The sequence below is a fragment of the Mesoplodon densirostris genome, chromosome 18, assembly GCF_025265405.1.
Source record: "Mesoplodon densirostris isolate mMesDen1 chromosome 18, mMesDen1 primary haplotype, whole genome shotgun sequence".
NCBI classification, from domain to species: domain Eukaryota; kingdom Metazoa; phylum Chordata; class Mammalia; order Artiodactyla; family Ziphiidae; genus Mesoplodon; species Mesoplodon densirostris.
In genome coordinates this window covers 25,557,872-25,579,550 of record NC_082678.1, presented here as the reverse complement: position 1 = coordinate 25,579,550, position 21,679 = coordinate 25,557,872, and the positions used below count along the sequence as shown (strand labels likewise).

General features: G+C 47.1%; 1 protein-coding gene across 1 annotated transcript in view; it reads right to left on the bottom strand.

The window, feature by feature from the left end:
- The window catches only part of PRKCA (protein kinase C alpha), a 380,941-nt gene that overhangs the window by 106,621 nt on the left and 252,641 nt on the right, over nucleotides 1-21,679 (bottom strand). The window contains exon 4 of the mRNA XM_060082984.1: nucleotides 1,183-1,294. Within this exon, the coding sequence (XP_059938967.1) occupies nucleotides 1,183-1,294 (112 nt within the window). The remainder of the gene's footprint in view (nucleotides 1-1,182; nucleotides 1,295-21,679) is intronic.

Sequence of the window (21,679 nt, the reverse complement as noted above, 5' to 3'; positions counted from 1 at the left end):
CAGGAAGCCACCGGCCTTGCCTATCACGAAGCTTCCATGAAGCTCTTCGATTCTACAGCTTGGGAAGGTGAAGCAGCCCTGCACTCTGAGAAGCTATCCATCTACTCCGTGAAGTTCACAGAGCTTGACGTTTATGTGCCGTCGGCCCTGAGTGACACGGGTTTGAACTGCACAGGTCCACTCAGACACGATTTCTTTCCAACAATTCCACAGCTGCCCCCTCAATCCACACCCCCGTATCCACTGACTGTGGGTGCTGAGCGTCCGCGGAGGGTCCTGGAACCAACCCCCCTCGGATACCGAGGGAAGACGACATACGTATGTCTTTGCTCCGTGTCGGGACACACAGATGAGGCTCTGGGCCCTAACAGCCGTCATTAACAAATGACACATCTTATATTCCCATAACCCTTCCCCTTCTACTAGAAAAAACAGGCTCAGTAAGTACCTTTTCATGTCCTAAGAATAAAATTTTATTGAAACAAGTAAATACCCTGGGGAATCTCATTACATGACAATAATCAAAGCAAAGAGTTTCCACAGAAAGAAAAAGATGTTTTTCTTTCCTCCTGGTGTTTGGTGGAGATACACACAGAGCAGAAAGGGGAAGGGGAGAGGACGGATGTCTTCTGGGATTTCATCTCTAACTGGCCTGGTAGGAATCTGATCTGTCCAGACACACACAGGGCGAGTGAACTTCAAAAGTAAGACGCCCTCCCCGTTTTTATTTTTGCTGTGGTTTCAACGCTAAGGAGAGCCTACTGGATTTTTCCACAGTCCACCCACTAATTAGAGACCCAGGAAGATAATGAGTACAAATGCTCAGCTCATCTTGAAGCCAAACCAAATGTGGAATCTGGAGGTGGGGACACATGGCATTCGTTGTGGGGTTTGACAGGGCTGCGTGCGACAGCGATTGAAGATCTCTACCACGGAAGACCAGGGCAGCACCAACTTCATTAAATCGGGTGCTTCTGTGGTGAGGGTTCATAATTAGGCAGTTAAGTAGTTTAATAAACCAGAACTTCGACAGCGGAGAGATTCTCTACTTTTTCAGTAGAGCCCATATCTGAACGAATTCTACTGATGAGCTGAAAAGTCACTAAATCTTGAAGGGCCCTGTCAACCCCAGACGCATGCTGCAGAGCCTCACCATCTACTAAGAAAAGAAAACTTACTTACTGTCACACTTCATCCCTTGATGGATGAGTCCGTACAGCAGTGACCCACAGTGATCGCAGAAGGTGGGGCTTCCGTAAGTGTGGATCTTGAACTTGTGCTTGCTCCTGGGGTCCTGAGGGGAGAAGGAGCACACTGCTCATTAGTCACGGGGAGGCCAGACCTGGACACTAGGCCCGGCTCAGGTCTGCCCCTCCCATCTCCACAGCAGGGCTCCAGGCGCCAGACTGTGTGCGCACCGTTGTCTGAGGTCACACGATGGGTGGGGGCACCTTTGCCTCATCGTGTTTTAAGAGGCTGCCCGTTCCGGGCTGGGCACTGGATGCCCACGTTCCCTTTCTTTCCGGGGTGTCATCCGCACACAGTGGGGTTTCTCCCAAAGCTACCACTTCTGGACCCAGAGCCACCAAGGTGCCCGAGGGCGAGCAGATAGGTTCAGACACCACGGTCTTACCGTATCCCCAGGGCCCAGCGTGCGTTGTAGCAGGCACAAAATCACGGTGTATCTGTGAAGCTGAGCTGAGTGACCCTGGGGCCATTCAGCAGACTTTGGGCCATTTCCTTTTGGGCGAGGTTTCCAGGAATATATACTCTAAGACCAGATATGCCCCCAAACCCACAGGGACGTCTTCCTGCTTCTGCACCATTTCCAAAGCATCATATGCATTTGCAGAGGGAAACTTCAGTGTAATCAGATGAACACTGGAAATGCCTGGAAGCCCCCTCCCCTAGCCCCCGTGGCAATTCATCTCCTCTAGCACCACGCAGATTACTGAAGGGACAACTAGGCAGGCTTTCTCCAAGTAGTGTTTGGTTCCTCAACCTACAGATAGATTATAGACAAGGAAGCAAAAATCCCATCTAGCACACAGTAGTAATGACAGAGCATGGACTCTGGGGTCACACTGCCTGTGCTCAAATCCCAGTTCCGTTCCTTCCCAGAGGCATGACCTTGGGCAAGTTACTCATCCTTTCTGCCCCATCTACACACCGGGAAGTTAACAGGACTTCTCTAATGTGGTTGATATAAAGACAAAACAAGTCAATCGTGGTGAGGTGCTGAGAAGGGAAAACCCACGTAAAGCTGTAGCCCCTCTGCTTCCCGCACCTCTGTCTATTAATACGTAAAGTGGAGCATTGGGCTAAAAGATCAACACATCCTATTTGAGTTACAAAACAATTTCATCCTCAACATGCCACATCAGAACCCTTCCTCAATCAGTTCCTCCTCCCAAACCATTCTCTGTGGCCTGAGCAGGTGCCACTGTCTGAATGAAGGAAGATGCCAGGGGAGCAGGGTTATGGGGAGGACAGACCACGAGATCCACTACAGACAAGGGAAGCCTGGGGTGTCCTTGATGTGTCCTTTAGTCTGGGGCTTCTCCACTGCAAAGATACTCAAAGAAAGATATTCTTGGCTTCTGACTTTCTAAGAGCCTGGGTGCTGGTGATTTGAGGGAAATCCAAAGGTGATCTTGACTTCATAAGATAACTGACCTTTTGGTGGACATTGGAACCTAAAATCTAAGACACATACCGACCAATGAATTATTTTGACTACTTTTTAAAGATAGAAATTTTAAAATTCTGGAATATTTTCATCATGCAGATTAAAATAGTATAAAGAATAGTAAGTCAAACGCTCATGTAAACTTGATAAATGTTGGCATTTCCTCCAACTTGTCACTGTATTGTTATTATTATTACCCTCATTCTACAGAGATGCCAGTGCTCTTCGAAGTCTTGTGGCCAATGAACATCAGAGCTGGGATCTGACCGGTAGCTGAGACTTTAACACGGGTTCCCATCCGAGAGCTTTCAGAAATCCACCCAGAATGAGGCTCTGGCTCCTAACATCTTTAAAAAAAATTTTTTATATTTGCAACACAATTTTTTTTGAAATGAGAACACCACCTGTTTCTTGTAAATAAAGTTTCACGGAACACAGCCGTGCTCATTCATTTACGTATTTCCTGTGGCTACAATGGCAGAATTGAGTGACAGAACCTGCATGGCCCACAAAGGCTAAAATACTACCTGGCCCTTACAGAAAAAGTCTGCCCATCTCTGCTCTAGGACCGTGGCTTCCAAAGTATTGTCCCTACACGGCACCAGCATCACCTGAAACGTGTTAGAAATGAAATCATTTAGCCCTTCCCCAGACCAACTGAATCAAACTGGGTGGAGGAGGCCTCAACACGCCCTGCAGGTGAGCCTAACGTTGGCAGGTACACGAAGGCGGAGAACCACTGCTTTAGAAGGTTCCTCCACAAATATTTAGTAAGTGCTTAGTGGGTGCCAGGTGCCTACATGTGTAAATGACTGACACAGGTCACTGGTTCACTTTGGAAAAGTCTCTTGGGGTGAGAAAAATCCACACCTTCCTTGGGAGGTGACTTTTCCAGCCAGTAGCAGCTGTGAACATGGTCTGAAGTGCGGGCTTAGCCTTCCACCAATATCCCCAGTATCCCAGGATGCTGGGCAAAATGTCAAGGGCACAGGCTGGTGTCAGTACTAATTAAAAGTTCCCAATGCGGAGAGTAAAGGTTGTGTCCTACAACGTGGAGGGCAAAGAGGAGGCCAGGGGGAAGGACAGCCTGCTCTCCCTGCAGAAGGACAGCATCAACCATCGGCGTGAAATAAATCCAGCGTGGCAGCTCCCACACAGCCCCCGGAGCCTGGGCGCACCAGGCAGTCCCAGGGCAGCCGTCCTGCCATTTGGCTGTCACATCGATCTCTTTTGACGTGGCCACGGGGACCCTGCTTCACTTTTCAGGAGGATCTAAGGCTTACTCATCCAAGCCCATGTGGCATCTTCAGGCTCTCACCTTCGGAGGTGCAGGAAGAGAGCTGCCTGCCCCTCCTGGAAGTGGCTGGAGAAGGAGCAGGTTCTTGGAGTCTTTACGCCCTAAAACTGTGCCAAGGACGGCGCCTACGATAACAATAACAACACAAACACACCACCTGCTTGCGGACCATCGCTGTGTGCGGGAGCTTTAGGAAAACCAACATCTCTGCTATAAAAAGAGCCTTTACCAGGATTCTGGAGACCTGTGTTCTGACTCCACCTTGATACAAACTCAGCAGCCTTGGAAAAGTCATGCCATTTATTTACAAAGCAGAAATAAACCCAGTCTGCCAATGTCCTAGCTGGGGGGTGAGGGTGAGGGAACATATGAGAAGGGGCTTTGCAACCTGAAAAATCCCTGGATGAAGATTACTTTCAACAATAACATCATCATCATAAACTCCAAGGTGTCAAAGGTTTCCCAGCAATACTTCAGGGACCTGGGCTCGCAAGGGGAGGAAGGAGAAAGCTAACAGGCTCCGGTGCCCACAGGCGGCTGCAGGGGAGGCCACGTTGGCAAGAAGGCACAGGACTCTGTCTGTGGCCCTGAGTCCTTCCCCACCGCCCTGGACTCGCCCTCCAGGGCAGCGCCTGTGAGACAACCTGCCCATCCAACCTGCACCGGGCATCACGGCGAGTGGCCGCGACCACCTCCTGCAGCGCAGAAATGGAACTCAGGAGCACAGATGCTCTTCCTGGTCTGATCTCACCTCGTCTGACAAGAGAAACCAGTGTCAGCTAAAGGGCTGTGACTTAATGGAGATTTGCAGAGAGCAACTGCTCTAAAAATCAAACTTCCCGGATCTCTGATTTTCCATCAATAGCCAGTAACTTCTTTGGGCCCCAACTTCCTCATCTGGACCCTGAGGGTGTTGGTTGGATCGGGACCTTTCCTGTGGGATTTTGGGGAGCCCGACAGAGGTGTCGGGAGGTCCCGTGGGATAAGGATGGGAGAGGGAGGCTGCTGCTAAAAGAAAAATTTGAAAACAACTAGACTAGATGATCTCTTTGATCCTGTCTTGCTTTTAAAAAGAAAACAACCAACTTTTCATTTTTTATTTTGAAATAATCGAAGACTCACAAGAATTTGCAAGAAAAGTACAGACCGTCCCCACGCACTCCTCACCCTGCTTCCCCCGCTGATAACATCTTACACGAGTGACCGCGGTACGTCAGCAAAACCAGGACACGGACACTGCTGCAGAGACATGAACTAAACGACAGGCTTGAGAGTTTCACCAGGTCTTAACGTGCATAATTCCCATGCATGTACTTTTATTGTACAACTTACGAATTAAATACTGTTTACTGAATAGGGAATACAGTAATATTTGCTGGGTAAATACCATTAAGTCAAACAGGACACATTAAGTCAAAGGCGCATCTGTGGTTGGTTCATCAAATATGTGACTCACTGGATCTCATGGGACGGGGTCCTGGGAGAATGAGTCTCAAGACTGATCTGAAAAGTAGAATCAGATTGCTTTTCTCTAAGCATAGGAAGCATGTGCTGTTTCTAAAACGTTCTCATCAGTTTTTCAAAACAAAAGCATTGAGGCACCGGCTGACTGAGGGATCCCCCGAAGTGTAGGACCAGCCACAGGGCCTGGGACAGTGAAAGGCGTGTCAGCCATGGCTGACATGGTGATGCTGGTAACCCGGATGGAAAGACAGGACCCCAAGGCAGGAGCTGTGCCCTGAGGGCTCCAAGATGGGCTTCCTGACAGCTGCTGAGTGAATCACACAAACAGCGCCTGCCGTGGCGTCCCCAAGAGGCTCCGTGTGGCCAGGGAGGTGTGCGCAGAGGAGCTGAGCCTTAGGTGCCTGAGTGCCACTCGCCCTCGGGTAGTGAGAAGCACCGTTTGATGGACAGGACCCGAGGGGTCTTTCTGACATCTATAAACCTCGATGTCCAACCCTTCCACTGGGGAAGCCCCAGGTAGCACCCCGGCCCCTCTCACCTTGTTTTGGGTGTTCCCTACTCCTGGTCTAACCATCTTCTGCCAACACCCCATCTGCCGAAACACCTAAAAAAGCAACAGCGAAGGCTGCTTCGTCCTGCCAGGAAGCCGCTCCAGATGCCGGGACCAGGCATGCTTTCCTTCTTTCCTCTGGCCTTCCAGAGTGTTTTATTTCTTTTACCTGCCCTCCATCTTCTCATCATTTATCACCAACCCCCCAGCCCCCACCGGAGGACAGACACTGAGGGCTGTAAAGAGATTTCCTAAAGCACACTGCTGAATTTGCAGCTGGACCAGAACCAAGGCTGGCAAGTAAGTTTTCACATTATCTCTGGGCTTCCTGAAAACCAAAGCAAGGAGGGAAAAGAAACAAACATGATATTAGGTTCCTCTGGGACCGCAAAGCCACCTGGATGCAGAAACCTGCCTTAGCATCGCCTAAAGGCATTTTGTCTCATACATGGTGGACCTCCATACACATGTGTGAACGGGACCTCCGAATCTTTAACAAAGCACACTTCCATCCCTGTTCACCTGGGGGTTCACGATAGGTATCCCACATATAAGTTAGGGTAAGTCCGGCTGCACCTGGTGCCACAGTGACATGGCTGCTCTACATACCAAATCTGCACTACCACCAAGTTGGTAACGTTTTCTCATTTAGTGCAATACGTGCAAATCTTACTTTTTACTTCTCTAGGCATTGGCAACCTCTCATTAAGAGGAGTATGAAACCTGCTGTCATATGTCACAAGCCTGACATTATGTTATAACGAAAGCGGGAAACACTCAGCTCAGACGTTTCTGTCGTCTACACGTTTGGGGGAGAAAAAAAGTTTTTGACTAAACCAATTTTCATAGGCACAAATGAAGTCTAACCCACAAATCTAAATCTAGACTGCTTAGGAAAAAAAGAACACGTGAACATTTCAAGTTCTACTGGAAGCGTCTGCTAGCCTGCTTTTCCTACCTTAGTTTTATAATACAGCAACTTAATTGGAAACATATCTCAGCATTTCTACCAGGACTTTTCAAAGTCTTTCACCATCATCACCATCATTTTGTAATACGTTCAAAGTACTAAACCCATGGGTCTGCAGTGCGCAATATTTTGATGCTGATGGGCCTTGCATTTCCTAGACATCTTCTTGTATTGTCTGTAAGCGTCCAGAAGCCGTCTTCTAGATGAGGTTTAAATTGCAGGCTTCCACGATGGAGATGCATCCAGCAACATGCAATGTGAAACCTCTAGAGGAGTTCAAACCCTCATACCCCAGGAGGCGGGTGATCAATGATGCTCTTTGACGAGGATGTTTATATTTGAATAGACATCCCTTCAAATGCCCTTTTAATTGGATGAGTAAAGAAAAACGGCAGGCTTCTGGCTAGAGGTCATCCGGGCTTGAATTTTCCACCTGAATGTGAATGTCTCTGAAATGCCCTACACCTTTCCCATAGAGGGAGGACGGAAAGAGCTGTCACTGAGGGCTGGGGTTCAGGCTTTAGGAGTTTCTGGAAAAGACTGCCTTTCACTGAAGGCTGGGGTGTGATTTCCTCAGCCGCCCTGAGCAGTGTGGCTCCTTCAAGCTGCTCTCTCCACGTACCAGGAAAGGTCCCTGTTTCACCATCTGATGTGTTCCCATGAAGCACACTTGTAAGCCAAGCTTGGGTCTAAACGTCACCCATGTGCTGACTACACAAGCAACACCAAAAACATTGCTCCGAGGGTGAATCTGGCATTATTTCTGTGATCTTAAATTTCTTGGAACAAGTTTTGTTTTGTCTTTTTAAAGTCTATGATTTTTAAAATTCCTATTTAAAACTTTTTGTTAACATCAGAGTATGACCAAAACCAGATCATCTGATGAGGGTGACTTTATGTAACTTGGATACGATTCTAATCATTACATTGGACATCACGTGTTGAGCAAGCAAGGCGCTGACAGCCCTTCTCAGGCTGAGGAATCAGCCCGCTCAAGTGTGCTTTGCCTTTGATAATACGGGTCTTGTTGAATGTGGCCTGCTCTAAAACATAAGTAAGGATCCTCCATTTCTGGTGACAGTTAATTTTTGATCTTAATGTAACCCCATTTTATTCTGATGAGTAACATTTACCTTTACAGTTGGACTACCTTGTCAAACCCGGCTTTGCTAGCAGAAGGATCCTTATGGGTTCTTTGCCCTGCTATGTAAGATGCTGTAATCATTAAATAAGAAGCGACAGACTCTTTTTAGAAAATTCTACATAAATCGCTACCAGCAAGGCTAAATAAACCATAATTTACTTAAATTTTGGAATACTCTGTAGCAGTTAAATCAAATGAGCTAGATCTTTCTGTAACTACATGGACAGATCTCCAAGATATATTGTCTAATGAAAACAGCAAGCTACAGAGGGAAACATAAAATATAATGACATTTACATAAAAAACAGAATAAAAAATAACCCTCGGATAGAGAACAATAAAACAGCTTTTCTCTAGATAGATATATAAGTAAAATACCTTGTAAGTATATATAAGTAAAATATACCTCTGACTAGTTTCAGAGGTAACAGTGAGAGGAGGCTCCAAACACTATCGAAACGATTGAAGTCAAAAAAAAAATGAATTCATACATTATCTACGTAATCCAAATTACCAGGAATCCCAGCTGGATTTATTTGGTTCTATTTCATCCCGTTCATGAGACCATTTAGAGGCAGAGCCTACACATGGTGCAGGAATTCGGGGCACAACTGTTGTATCTGGTGGTGAACGGCTTTGTCTGTAGCTTCCCCAGCAATCTGCTGAGAAGGTGTCTACACGAGACCACTGTGCAGATATCTGGTCCCACCAACCATCAATAAAACTGAAATCTTAATTAAAAGCTATAATATAACCAGCATCTCCTTACTCTGTAATAAGTTTTATATGTTAACATCTCAGGAAAACTTGACATATATAAACATCTTATCAATTACAGCTTTCAAATTCCAAAAGAATCTTTGATGATTTAGTATGCAATTCTGATATTAAAATAAGATGCTTGAAATATGCAAGTATTCAAACCGCAAAGCCTAACTATTATTCATCAAAAAAAAAAAAAAAAAAAAGGTATTTCCGGGACTTCCCTGGTGGTCCAGTGGATAAGACTCCACGCTCCCAATGCAGGGGCCCGGGTTCGATCCTTGGTCAGGGAACTAGATCCCGCAGGCTGCAAATAAATATGCCGGTGCAGCCAAATAAATATATTTTTTTAAATGTGTAGAAGAGCCGAATAGACTTTTTTTAAAAAGGTATTTCCTAGTTAGCTATCAATTTCTTCATTATACACCAAAAATTATCTATTGTACACTTACTGTGTGCCAGGTGGTGTGTCCATAGCAGTTCTGGCTCAGGTCCTGCTTCAGGTGGGAGAGGCTGCGTTATACTGTGTTAACAGTTCCTAACTTTCGGTGGCTCACCACAATCAACGTTTATTTCTCACTCTTCACCCTGGGACCCAAGAGAGCAGCCCCTCCCTGGGATACTGTCAGTCTCATGGCAAAGGAAAAAGAGAAATGGCAGAACCGCTCAATGGCTCTTAAATCTGCCACTTGAAAATGGTGTCATCATTTCTGCTCACACTTCACTGGCCAAAGCAAGACACACGGCCAAGCCAAAGTCAACAGGGCAAGGGTGTAAAATCCTCCCCAGGAAGGGGCAGTGAACTGAAAAATAAAAGAATCTACAAAGACCCATGGAGAGCTCAAAGTCTTTTGCCGTTTTATATTATTTGACGAAGAACAACAGAAGAACTTCCAACTGTGAAATCTTGTAGGTTTAAGGTCAACTGAAGATAGTTTCAAGTTGGTGATGTCAAATAAACCATCTACCTTTTAGGTAACACATTAGCTTAGCAGCAAAGCTGTGATGAAAAAACCCCCCAAATCTCATTGGCTTTTCACAACAAACCTTTATTTCTAACTCATGTTTTATATGTCAGGTGCTGCAGGGAAGCAGTGCTCATTCTTGGACTAAGGGATTAAGAGGCCACCACTCCTGGGACACCCCAGTATCAGGAGAAGAAAAGCAAGAGGTAGGAACTGAACAACGAAATCTGTTCCTGCAAGAGGCAGACTTCTCAGACCCTGGCTACCACTGGTCTGAGCACAGGGCAAGCCTGACCCTGGGGGAGACGCCTGTCCTCTGCGGGGAGCTGCCGGCCATGTGGCGATGGGCGGCTCCATCATCCTCTCACAGGTGACAGAGCAAACGGTGGGGGAAATAACCCAATCCCCCACACCTGCTCCTTTACCTCTTTATCTATACTTTATACCCAGGAGTTCATGAAAGTTTCTGTGTCAAGGATATATCATCATTTTTCCTTTTCCTAAAGTCAACCTGACTCCTCTGAGGGAAAAAAAAATCATACAAATATTATGTTTCTTTGTCCATTCAATCAGGTGAGTTAATTAGCTAGATTTATGATAAATCTTGCAAATGACAATCTTCTCAGGAAAATCTCACATTTAAAAGAACGTTACTTTTTTCCGTTTTAAGCTTTTGTTTTGAATGACTTTTAGACTCACAAGCTATAAAATTGCAGAGAGTTCCCATGGAACCCTTCACTGAGCTTCCCTGCAAGGATGGTTTCTTACAAAACCATACTAACACAGTCAAAATCCAGGAATGGCGGTCGGTACAATGCTATTATATGGATTTCACTGGTTTTTACGTGCACTCATTGTGTGTGTGTGTGTGTGTGTAGTTCCTGTGAAACTGATCACCTTCATGGTCATGATACAGAAGAACTCTAGCCCCACAAAGAAGCCCCCTGTACTATCCGCCCCTCTAGAGCCATACCCTCCCCTCATCCACAACTGCTGGCAACCACCCATCTGCTTCTCTATTAGATAAACTTTTATAGCATTTTTGAAAGCACCAAATAATATTTGCACTACTTAGAGATTCGTTACCTCCAATGCCCCAGTCTGAAGGGAAAACAAAACAGGAACCCAAGAAGCATCTTAATTATGTGAACCCTCTCCAGCCCTCAACAGTTATTTGTCTCCCCCCAAAAAAATTCATGGCCAAGTTTATATGACTCTCTGAGAACAAATCAGAGATAAATGGAGACGTATTTATTCAAGCATCTCCAAGATTCCATCATCTTTGTTTCACTGAGTAAAGTCAGAATTGGGCTGTTGTTCGCGTGAGGAACCCTGGCTGACACTCTGAGATGGAATGGGACAGATCTGAAACCTAGGATTTGGTGGGTGGATAATATGCCAGGGATGCTGCACTGATTTTTTTCACGGACTCGAAAAAGTATAACATTATTTGCAGGAAGGCTGACTCTCATGCCTCCTTATCATGTTGGAATTCCCAAGCAGCTAGTATTTGTTCAACTGATTAAACAAAACAGGCTAGGCAGAGGCTGTGTTCCTGTCTCTTTCTTGACTGCACAGTCCAGAGTGGGCAGGATCCTTCCTTTCCCTAGATGCCTGATTCCTTCCCCAGATTGCTTATTACTCCCAATAAATATTTCCAAAGTGGCAATTAGGTTACTTCCAATTTCACTATTACAAACAACACTACCAACAGGTGTCTGTGAGCACACACGGTGCAAGCGTCTTATCAGCTCCTCAGGAAAAAAGCCAGAAGTGGAAATCTTGGGCCAAAGGGATGAACATGAAATAGTAAAATGAAAAGCTACACATCCATTATAAGCCAGGGGTCTGGTTTTTTTTTTTTTAATCTTTTTAAAAAATAAGTTTATCTATTTATCTATCTATCTATCTTTGACTGCGTTAGGTCTTCGTTGCTGTGCGCGGGCTTTCTGTAGCTGCGGAGAGCGGGGGCTACTCTTCGTTGTGGTGCGCGGGCTTCACATTGCAGTGGCTTCTCTTGTTGCAGAGCATGGGCTCTAGGTGCACAGGCTCAGTAGTTGTGGCGCACGGGCTTAGCTGCTCCGCGTCATGTGGGATCTTCCCGGACCAGGGCTCGAACCCGTGTCCCCTGCATTGGCAGGCAGATTCTTAACCACTGCACCACCAGGGAAGCCCCAGGGGTCTGTTTTTGATCAAGACGTTCTGGCTGGGCTGGCCTGTTGCTGAGCCTCCTGGATAAGTTTGCAAGTAACCAGTTTCACATCTTGGTGAAAAGAAGAGTGCTATGTAACTCTCAGCGGTTACTTGATTTCTGTTACGTGCAGGCATTTGTCCTTGAATTAGGATTTCCCCATCTGCTCACTGACGGCTGAGCCGCCACAAAATGTTGGTTGACATTTTCTTATCTCCAACTGCAGCTCATCTCAAGGATTTACTGTTCTTTCTACTGATATGTTTTTGTTCCTTTTCTAAAACTGGGAATTGAGAAACAGTGAAGGTTCAATCATTTGGGGGATAGTAAATCTCCAGCCATTTGTCAGTTAAGCATGGCTGGTCTAAAGCCATAAAGCAGAACACCTTACAAATTAAAAAAGAAAAAAAATCTCTATTTCTAGCCTGCTACAAAGTCTCTGGAACTTTGCTTTACACTGATGCACTGGGTTCAGTTTTACAGATGTGACCGTGTGACTCTTCCACCTTGACCTTCGCCCATGAGAAGCGCTGTCACAGGCACCGCTGTGTGGTCCTGCAGCAGCAAACTGCACAGTCCCTCCTCATTTCTGTCCAAGCAGCTCTGCCTTTGGCTGCTGTGTGCTGCTGGTTCTCGAGCACGCACCAGCGTCAAGCAGATGTATTCCTTCCTTTCTGTTTTTTTTTAAAACAACAGGAGGCAACACTAATGCACTTTCCACCCCCTGTGACTTTAAATGCATCCCAAGCAACTCCTCCCAGAGCTCAGCCGTAAGGGCAATGACAAAAATAGCACTTGTTCAGTTCTTCAATCCCACATCTTAAACCCCTGGCACATATGAAGTTTGCCCTTAGTGTGGCAGAAACATTTGAATTTGAATATGCATTTGAATTTGAATAGGTATTTGAATTTGAATAGGTATTTGAAAGGTATTTGAATACTTTTTTTGTTGTTATTTAAGTGAAGCATACCTAGCAAAAATATCACTGAGAATGTGCTAATATTTCTACTCACAGCAAACTGTTGTGTTACAATTAAAGCAGAAATGCAGCATGGTTTGCCCTGACGAACATTTAGTCTTTTTTTTTTTTCGGTTAAGACACTGGATGATTTTTTTAATAGAAATATAGTGGATTTACCACGTTGTGTTAATTTCTGCTATACAGCAAAGTGATTCAGTTATACATATATACACATTCTTTTTTTAAAAAATATTCTTTTCCATTATGGTTTATCATAGGATATTGTGCTACACAGTAGGACCTTGTTGTTTATCCCGACGTCTAATCTTCAGTGCTTCCTCTTTCCACCGCCCCAGCTGCCCACCCCCTTCCAGGGAGGCTATGAGGTGGAGATGGGGCAAGCAGAAGGGGGAGGGGTGCTATCTAAAGACACCTGTGCAAATGTCTCTAAGTGATGGTCTCTGTATTTGAGAATACAGAAATACTGTGATCGCTAGTATTCTAAAAATGATTTTTCCCCCCTGTTCACTGGCTTGACTTTAGAAAAAGTCAACATTTAAAAGAAAAGAGGAAATATAACCAAACCAGATGGCAGCCTGTGGTCCCCTGTAACCAATTTAAAGGCAGCCCCCGACTGCCCCACCCCCTTGCTCTACCTGTACATGCAGGGTTCAGAAACGTATTTCCAGTGTACCTGTTTACCCATCCTTTCTAACAGGATACTGCCAGAAACAGTGGCGGGGGGGGGGGGAAGAGCTCAGATAAACACACAGAATCCAGCTTATTATTTCCTTTATCTTGTGAAACAGCCAGGAAGGGTCAAAGGAGGACAGTCAGAGATGAAGAAACTGAGGCTTGGGAAAGGTTTCGGCGAGATCCATGGCTAGTAAAAGTGGTAAAATTCAGGATTTCAATGCAGGCCTTTGACTCAGGCAATGGGTCTGACTCTGGGCTGGATGCTGAACCAGCAGCAGACAGAGAAATAAACTGGGCAAGAAGGCTCCTTCCGGTATCAGGATAAATCTGATACACTGTACAGATGCCCAAACTTTTCTTTCCCCCAAGTAACTCAAAGGGACCCAGGGCAGAAGGCTATTTTCCCACGAGAACAGGAAAAAAGATAAAATGTAAAGCAGCCGCCTATCATAAAGCAGAAATAAATGACAATGGCATCTTCCATCTTTAATATGTCTAGATCCCCAGATTATCAGATTACTATTATTCCCAGATATCTCTGGATTAACATCTCCTCCAAGCTGGAGTAGAAAGACAGATACCCTCGGATTCCACTAGAGGGGAACAGCATGACACCAGGGAAAGGAAGTCAGATGACTTTTAAGGATTGTCACCCTGAGAGCACAGAGGAATCCTGCTGCCCTTGCAGTGCTGATGAACCCACGTTTCAGAGCCTGTGTGTGGCCCTCGCCTTCACGACCGGCGACTCCAGAGAAGTTAAATCAGGCTGAAATTGTATTCAGCCTCTACGATACATGCAATTTGAACATTCTGTTCGTTCCGGAACGCAATTTTTCTAATTGTTGATCAAGCCCACAGCATTTGACAGCCGAACCGATGTCACTTCACAAAGAATCTACTTGGTATCCGAAAGTACAAACAGAAATTTCTACAGGGAAGGTAGTTTGTGAGGTGCGCCCCCGGGAGGCTTTCCCACGATGTGTAGGAAGATGGAGGGCTTGTTCATCAGACAAATCAATGGCCCGGCCCAGCGCTGCCCAGCGGACCCGCTGCAGTGTCCACTGCACTGACTGCCAGCTGCGTGCTGAGCACTTGAGACGTGGTGCCTTCTACTGAGGACCTGCGGATTTTCACTTTTCCTTTACTTTTCATCCGTTTAGATTTAAACAGCCACAGGTGGCCAGCAGCCTGAGATCACCCTCCCCAGGGACACCGCGTTCAAGCCAACGATCTTCCTGTTCCTCCTCAAAAGCCCCTCAGGGCAGAGACACGGGGAGGGACTTTCGGGCTCTGCGGGGAGCCGCCGGAGCGGGCCTGTGACTCGGGCTGCACCTCACCCTTGGACCTGGACCGGCCCTGCACGCTCCCCCAAGGCTGCCACCGGACACCGGGCGGCACTCATCTGCTCTCCGGGGGCTCCCTCCCCATCCACCGTCCCCCCTTCCCACCATATTACTTGTCGTGATCCACTGCCTGGCACACGTTGCTCGGCACAGAACGTCCCAGCGGCTCCCCGGCCTAGTGGTGCGGCGGCGCCCTACCGGCCCCGCCCCTCCCCAGGCCGCTGCTCGCCCTCACGCCTGCCTCCCCCCTCGGGGAGAAACCCGGGGTCCGCAGGCGCCAGCTGCACCTCCAGATGCGCCCACCCCACCGACACCCAGCCCGCCCACCCTTTCCTGCAGGCTCTCGAAGGACCTTTGCTGCTCTGTCCCCATCTCAGGGCCTTTGCACTTGCCGTCCCTCTGCCCAGACCGGGCACTAGGGCTCCACGTGGACGCCCCCTCCTCGGGCTCAGTCCCCCTCCCATCTCCAGGAGTCCCCCCAGAGACTCCGTGTTCTAGTAGCTTATTTCTTCTCATCACTTGATCAGAAATTATTTTCCTTATTTAGTTTTTACTTGTCTCTAAACTCTTCATTCTTTGTCTTTAAAATGTAAATTCCATCATTAGAGAAGCCCTCGCTGCTGCCCTTTTCACGGCTGAACCACTAGTACCCAAAACAGGGCCCGGCATAAAGCAGACTCTTTACCAGCATCTGTCAAATGAAGGAATGAATCCTGTATCCCTCCCTATGGCTGGAAAACTCTGAGAGATCAGAGACCGTATCTTATACCCTCTGGGAGCTCGATACGCGTTTGCTGAAGGTCATGACAACAGTGATACTTAATCCCCGCCACAGCCTCCAACCAGCTCTTTCACAGGTGACACACCTTTGAATGAAGGTGTTTGCAAATGAACCTTCCAGGGTCTCTAGACAGACAAAGCGCCTTTTGATATATTCCTGTCTCTCAAAAAGCCAACCTCAAGTTTAGGCAAAAAGATCCAGCGAAGGCCATACGTTTAAGGATGGAAAACTAAATAAATACCAGTTACACTGTTACCCGTTTAGGAAAATTCTAGAACTTATAGCTGATTTCACTTGTGAGTTTATACCACTGAGAGTGAGGACACAGGTTTCTCTGGTGGGAAGAGGGAGCATTTCAATGTCTTTTACCAAAGAAACGAGATGGGGCACTAGGACAAGACGGGGAAAAAAACCTGTTTTACCGTCTGTCCTTCTGGAAATGGGAACAGACGGCTGAACACGCCACAGAGCTCCTGGTCTCGGCCTCGGCGTTAAAGCTGCTCGCAAACCGACAGTTTCCTGGGAAAGGTCAGTGCCTTCCAGTTTATGGAGCTAATCGCCTGACAAGTGTTCCTCTGACATTTTATTTTCTAGGGATGTCGGTTTCGCACATTAAAATGAGAACCGCAGTCCTAAGGAAAGGCCATAAGTCAAGTCTCATTACAACTCACTTTAAAATTATCTGGTTACACTGTTATTTTGCCCTTGAGCACCGATTAAAAGAAGTGAGCCATCCTCTGGGCCACTGGATCTGCTCTGCTGGGCTAAAATTTTGGTTGTAAACATACCTGTTTGTAATCAGCTTTCCTCTGTTATTACTAATCTTGTTTCTCAGATTACAGACGGAGATGGGCATTGTTTGCAGGCAAGTAACTATGAACAACTCAGTATTCATACGGGCTGCCAATGTACTGTTATGATTGTTATTAAGTCTCTTTTTAGAGAACTTTTTCTTAGTATGGACTCTGAATTTAGTTTCAAATCCCTGCCAAGTTTTAATGCAGCGAACACATGTGAGGATCAGAAGTTATTCTGACACAATGAAACGTTGCTTTGAATGCAATTTTCCTGAACATATCTGGAACCTATATGCAGCTAGAGAGGATATTCGTTTGTACCCTTACTTGCCGTTCTCTGAGGTCTCTGTGACATTTTCTAAGGAAACACATCAACACAAACACCAGATCAGCTACAAGTATCTGTACTCCTGACAGGTGCTTCCTAGTCCATCGATAAAGCATTGATTTTTAATGTTTTCACTTAACTCTCACCCCAAGAACCACAGTCTTTGTAAAGAAATCTGGTTCTAATGCAGATGTGAAAAGATTTCTATTTCCAAAGTGGAACAAATGAACCTCCCAGCTGACTTCTAGGTGGTCAAAACAGGTAGTATAATTTAGTTGATCGGATCAAGTTTTACGAGAGTAAATTTAGAGCAAAGTACGTCTTTAAGCACACAGGAGGAGAATAGGGTTTGTAGGTCCTTGGAGAAGAAATGATCACATTTTTAAATGCCTCGATGGATAAGGTCACGATTCTGATGCGTTTCTAACAGAAATATTTAAAGACACACCTGAACTGTGAAACCATTATCAAGAAAATGCCAGCTCGACGAAGTGAGAGAGTGGCATGGACGTATACACACTACCAAATGTAAAACAGATAGCTAGTGGGAAGCAGCCGCATAGCACAGGGAGATCAGCTCGGTGCTTTGTGACCACCTAGAGCGGTGGGATAGGGAGGGTGGGAGGGAGGGAGACGCAAGAGGGAGGGGATATGGGGTATATGTATACATATAGCTGATTCACTTTGTAATAAAGCAGAAACTAACGCACCATTGTAAAGCGATTAGACCCCAATAAAGATGTTAAAAAAAGAAAACATCAGCTCGTGGACCTCGAACACTCAGGCGTCTCCTGGGTCGGCTCTGGCGCGTTTCTGAAGCCTGCAGGCCCACAATTTCATTGACTGGACAGCTCAGTCCACCCAGAATTTTGGGAAAGAGGGGCCACCTTACTTGGACAGCAGGATCAACCTGAGTTTTCCCTATGGAGCTTTCAGTTCCTCTGCAGACAGGGGTTCGTGAGGTTAACTCAGGGTTAATATTTGTTAGCAGCAGATGCGTGAGCTAGAACGGGGTCACCGAAAGGGCCGAGCTAAACTCGTGCTGGTGACCAGATAGACTTAATCCCCCTCCACTGCCAGGGGACACCTTCGTCAAGGCACTACACAGCCGAGCTCCTTCCAGATGCTCCAGGATCAAATGGATTCCAAGCCTCAAGGCTATTTTGTTAGCTGCCAGACAGGTCTAGTTCCCCGTACAAAACAGGCACAGAATAATTAGGAGAGCAGCTGGGCCGAAGCCGTGGCTCTCGAGGTGCAGTAAATGAGGGCGCACTTCCTGTGGACGGCTGACAGCCGGCGCCTGGACACGAGCCCGTCACCGTGCCAGCGGGCTGCTGACAGCCTGCTCACCGCCTGCAGAAGCACTCAGTTCCCATGGCCGGGGACCTGGATTCCCTCCCAGCCGCAGATGCTCTAGGTTCCCGACCAAAGTCCATTTTTCCTTCTTCCCCTTATGAACAGGTCTCTGGGTTTTGCTGGAATGACACCCTGGTGAGTAACAGAACACCCTTGCCGGCCTCTCTTGCAGCTACAGGGGAAGCGGTGGGACAGAGCCTCGGCCACTCGGACGGGAACACGAGTCCATCCGCTGGTCACTTCCAGGAAGGCGGAGTGTTCCTGTTTGGGCGCCGCCTCTCCTTTGTTGTCTTCCTGCCTGGAGCTAGGACGCTTATTTCATTTCACAACCACACGCAGTGCCCTTCCCTCTCTGAAGGTGGAGGCTTCTGGAGACGCTCTCGAAAGGGAACTGGGTTTTTCATGGGCTCAGGAAGCCAGGCAGCAGCGAAGAGAGGCCGTCCATGGAGCGGCTGAGCACTTCTGTGGCTTTTAGCCATTTCATCAAGGTTTCGACGAGTTGGGGAGAAGCAGAGCTGGTTGCTTCTGCGTCTTTCTCTGGCTGCCGGTCACGTGACAGGGTGACACGCCTCTCCTCGGAGGCTCTGAAAGCAGCACGAGCTGCTTTGGAAGACACATGTTTACGGGTCTGTGTTCTCAGCCACCGCTGTGGCCACTGAAGGGGACCCGTGACAGTCTGGCTGACTTGAATTTTTTTTTTAATTACCCCCAAATGCCTGTTTTCTTTGATGTTTTGGGCTGTCTCTAACAACTACCTGCATCTCAATCTAGCCCCCTCCCTTACTTTATAACCTCAGAATGGGATTAAGAAAGCAAAGGAAGGGTTACAAAAAGTCCTAGTCTTCTGGACATTATACAGGCAGCTTCACTCCCGCTTTCTTTCTATTCCTTCCTTCCCTTTCAGAGGTTTAAAAGGGACTCTAATACACTTCTTAAGACATCTGCTTAATGAGGTTTTGCCTTGAGACGCCGAGTGGGGGAGGAGAAGGATGGGTTCTAACACGGCTGAGCTTTGCCCAAACCTGTGGCTTGGAGGAACTGGCACAGAGCCACCATCTCCAGAAGGCTTCTATCTCGTGGATGAAGATAATGATATTTGTTTGAGGGGTACGCCCTTGTGCTGCATATACAAACCAGACTTAATGGGTATTTTTAAAAATTTTCCACAGGGAAAACAGGCCATGTGAAAGTGCCACGGCATTCAACTGTCACTTCCTTCCAGGGAAAAAAGGAAAAAAAAAAACCCAACAGTCCTGCTTAGACGGAGCCAGCTACTGCTTGCACTGTTAAACGCTTTAACGCTTCTGCCTACACAGTTGGCTTCCTCAGACCTCCGGCCCTGGGAGGGTTGACACCTGCCAGAGTAGCAATCCAGTTGGGAATAGTTTACCCAGATGGCAGGAAGAGTCGGTGAAGGAGACAGGCCCATTTGTTTCCTTTTACCACCCGTTCTGACTCCCATAATCCAGCCGTTCGTGAGAGACACTCAGCTGCAGCCACCTCGGTGAGAAACCACGACTTCTGCCACTTGGCTAAGTTATTCTCCCCACGCTTGGTCCTCCAACCAACTCAGAATACACGCCCTAGAAAACTGCCAGCGCTGGAAGGCTTTGTAAGCCCATAAAGCCTTCCTTTCTCAGCTCCCGAGGGAAGGGTGTGTGATGTTCAGGGCTAAGTGTTCTCAACGTGATCGGCTTCCCTCCTGTGGGTTCCCCTTCCTTACCCAGTTCCTAGGGAGAATCTGAAGGTTCTAGAAATAAAAGGGAACTAAGATGGCGGGTGGATGGAAGGAAGGGGAGGAAGGAAGAGGAGGGAAGAGTTTACACCTGCAGCAGTGGGGCCCGGGCTCTCTAGCTATGACTCCAACTGTTGAGCAGAGGCTCTGTCCCCAGCCCATGTCCCTGGGGAAGGCAGACACGCAGGACAGAATGCGAGCATTTCCCAGAACGTGAACTCGCTTGAGTCACAGATTCCTCTATCAAAATTCATGAGTCAAGTCTCAGATACTGCAATCCCCCGTTACATGACGTCTGCGACTTATCTTTGAGAGCCATTGAATTGTTGAATGCCCAGAACTTTCTCAAAATTGTACCTGGAATTAATCTAAGGGTTTTTTTCCCCCCTTAATCATGATTTTTTTAAACTCATAGTCGGTCCAAATATAGTTAATCTTTTGTTTTATAAGTGAAATACTCGAAATAAGTTTAACGGAGGCAATCTCAGCATCTCTAGGACAAGACTCCTTCAAGGTCGGACCTTGACTTTAAAATGAACGCGGCATTTCTTCTGACCCCAGGGGACCATGTGGGACCAGCTACATGTTCATGACACACTATGTTTCTGGCACCAGAACGGCCTTGAGAAATTAGCCTGCTGCCTCTTGGCCTGATGAAATCTCAACAACGGTTCAAAGCAGTGAGAGTTCCTCTCTCATTGCCATGTAAGAGCTTCCTGCTACACGAGAGGGCCATAAAGGTGCTTTATTTCCAGAAGTCCTTAACGTGCTTCATTACGGACTGTGGAGTGCTGACCCAATTTCCATATGGTTTTGAAAAAATGAGGGTTAAGGACATGCCCATCTGTGGCCACGGTCAGGAAGCCGCCTGGAGATTTCTTCCCTATTTGGAGCCAGTTTTGGTAATCGGAGGGAGACGGCCTGTGCCGGCAGCTCCAGGCCAGTTCAGGCATAATTCACCCAAATGGATGGAACAGGCCCATCGGGGACAAACCTTGCCCTACTTCCCCTGGTTTATCACCAAATTTGCACTCTGTTTTGATCTCCGAGGCCCCATAATCCTCCCCCCACCCTTTGATATCAGTGACACTGGTATAAGTCACATAATGACATGAGGTTTCTGGGGGCAGATGGACCAGGGCCCTTCTGAAGAACAAAGATGGGCCTCAAACCCAGCCAGTGTGCCAGGAGGGGAAAACACCCAAGAACCAGATTACAAACATGAAGAAACACAGCCCAAACCCAGGGAGCTTGAAAGACATGAAAGGGACCAGACAGTCCGTGTTACAGACCCAGCCCCTCATCCTGTCCCCATCAGGCCCGGAGATGAAACGGCTCCAGAACATCTGCGTCCTTTGATCTTGGGCTCATCGCGTATTTCATCAGGAAGAGGCTGAGAATGACACGCTGTAATGCATTTTGTGTCACTTTTCCAGAGGCTGTAGTTTATAAATGTTCTGTGTTAATCAGAATTATAAATGAGGAACTTAATTTAAAAAATTTGTTTAATATTGTGAGCTGTTCAGGCCTGTGTCCCTGTCTTACTCAACATCCAGCCATGGGGAAGCTAGAAGTCCTGCTCCTGTCAAGAAGCTGACCGTGGTCCTACCGTTTAAAGCCCTCTGCTAGCTTCCCATGGCCCCTCGAGA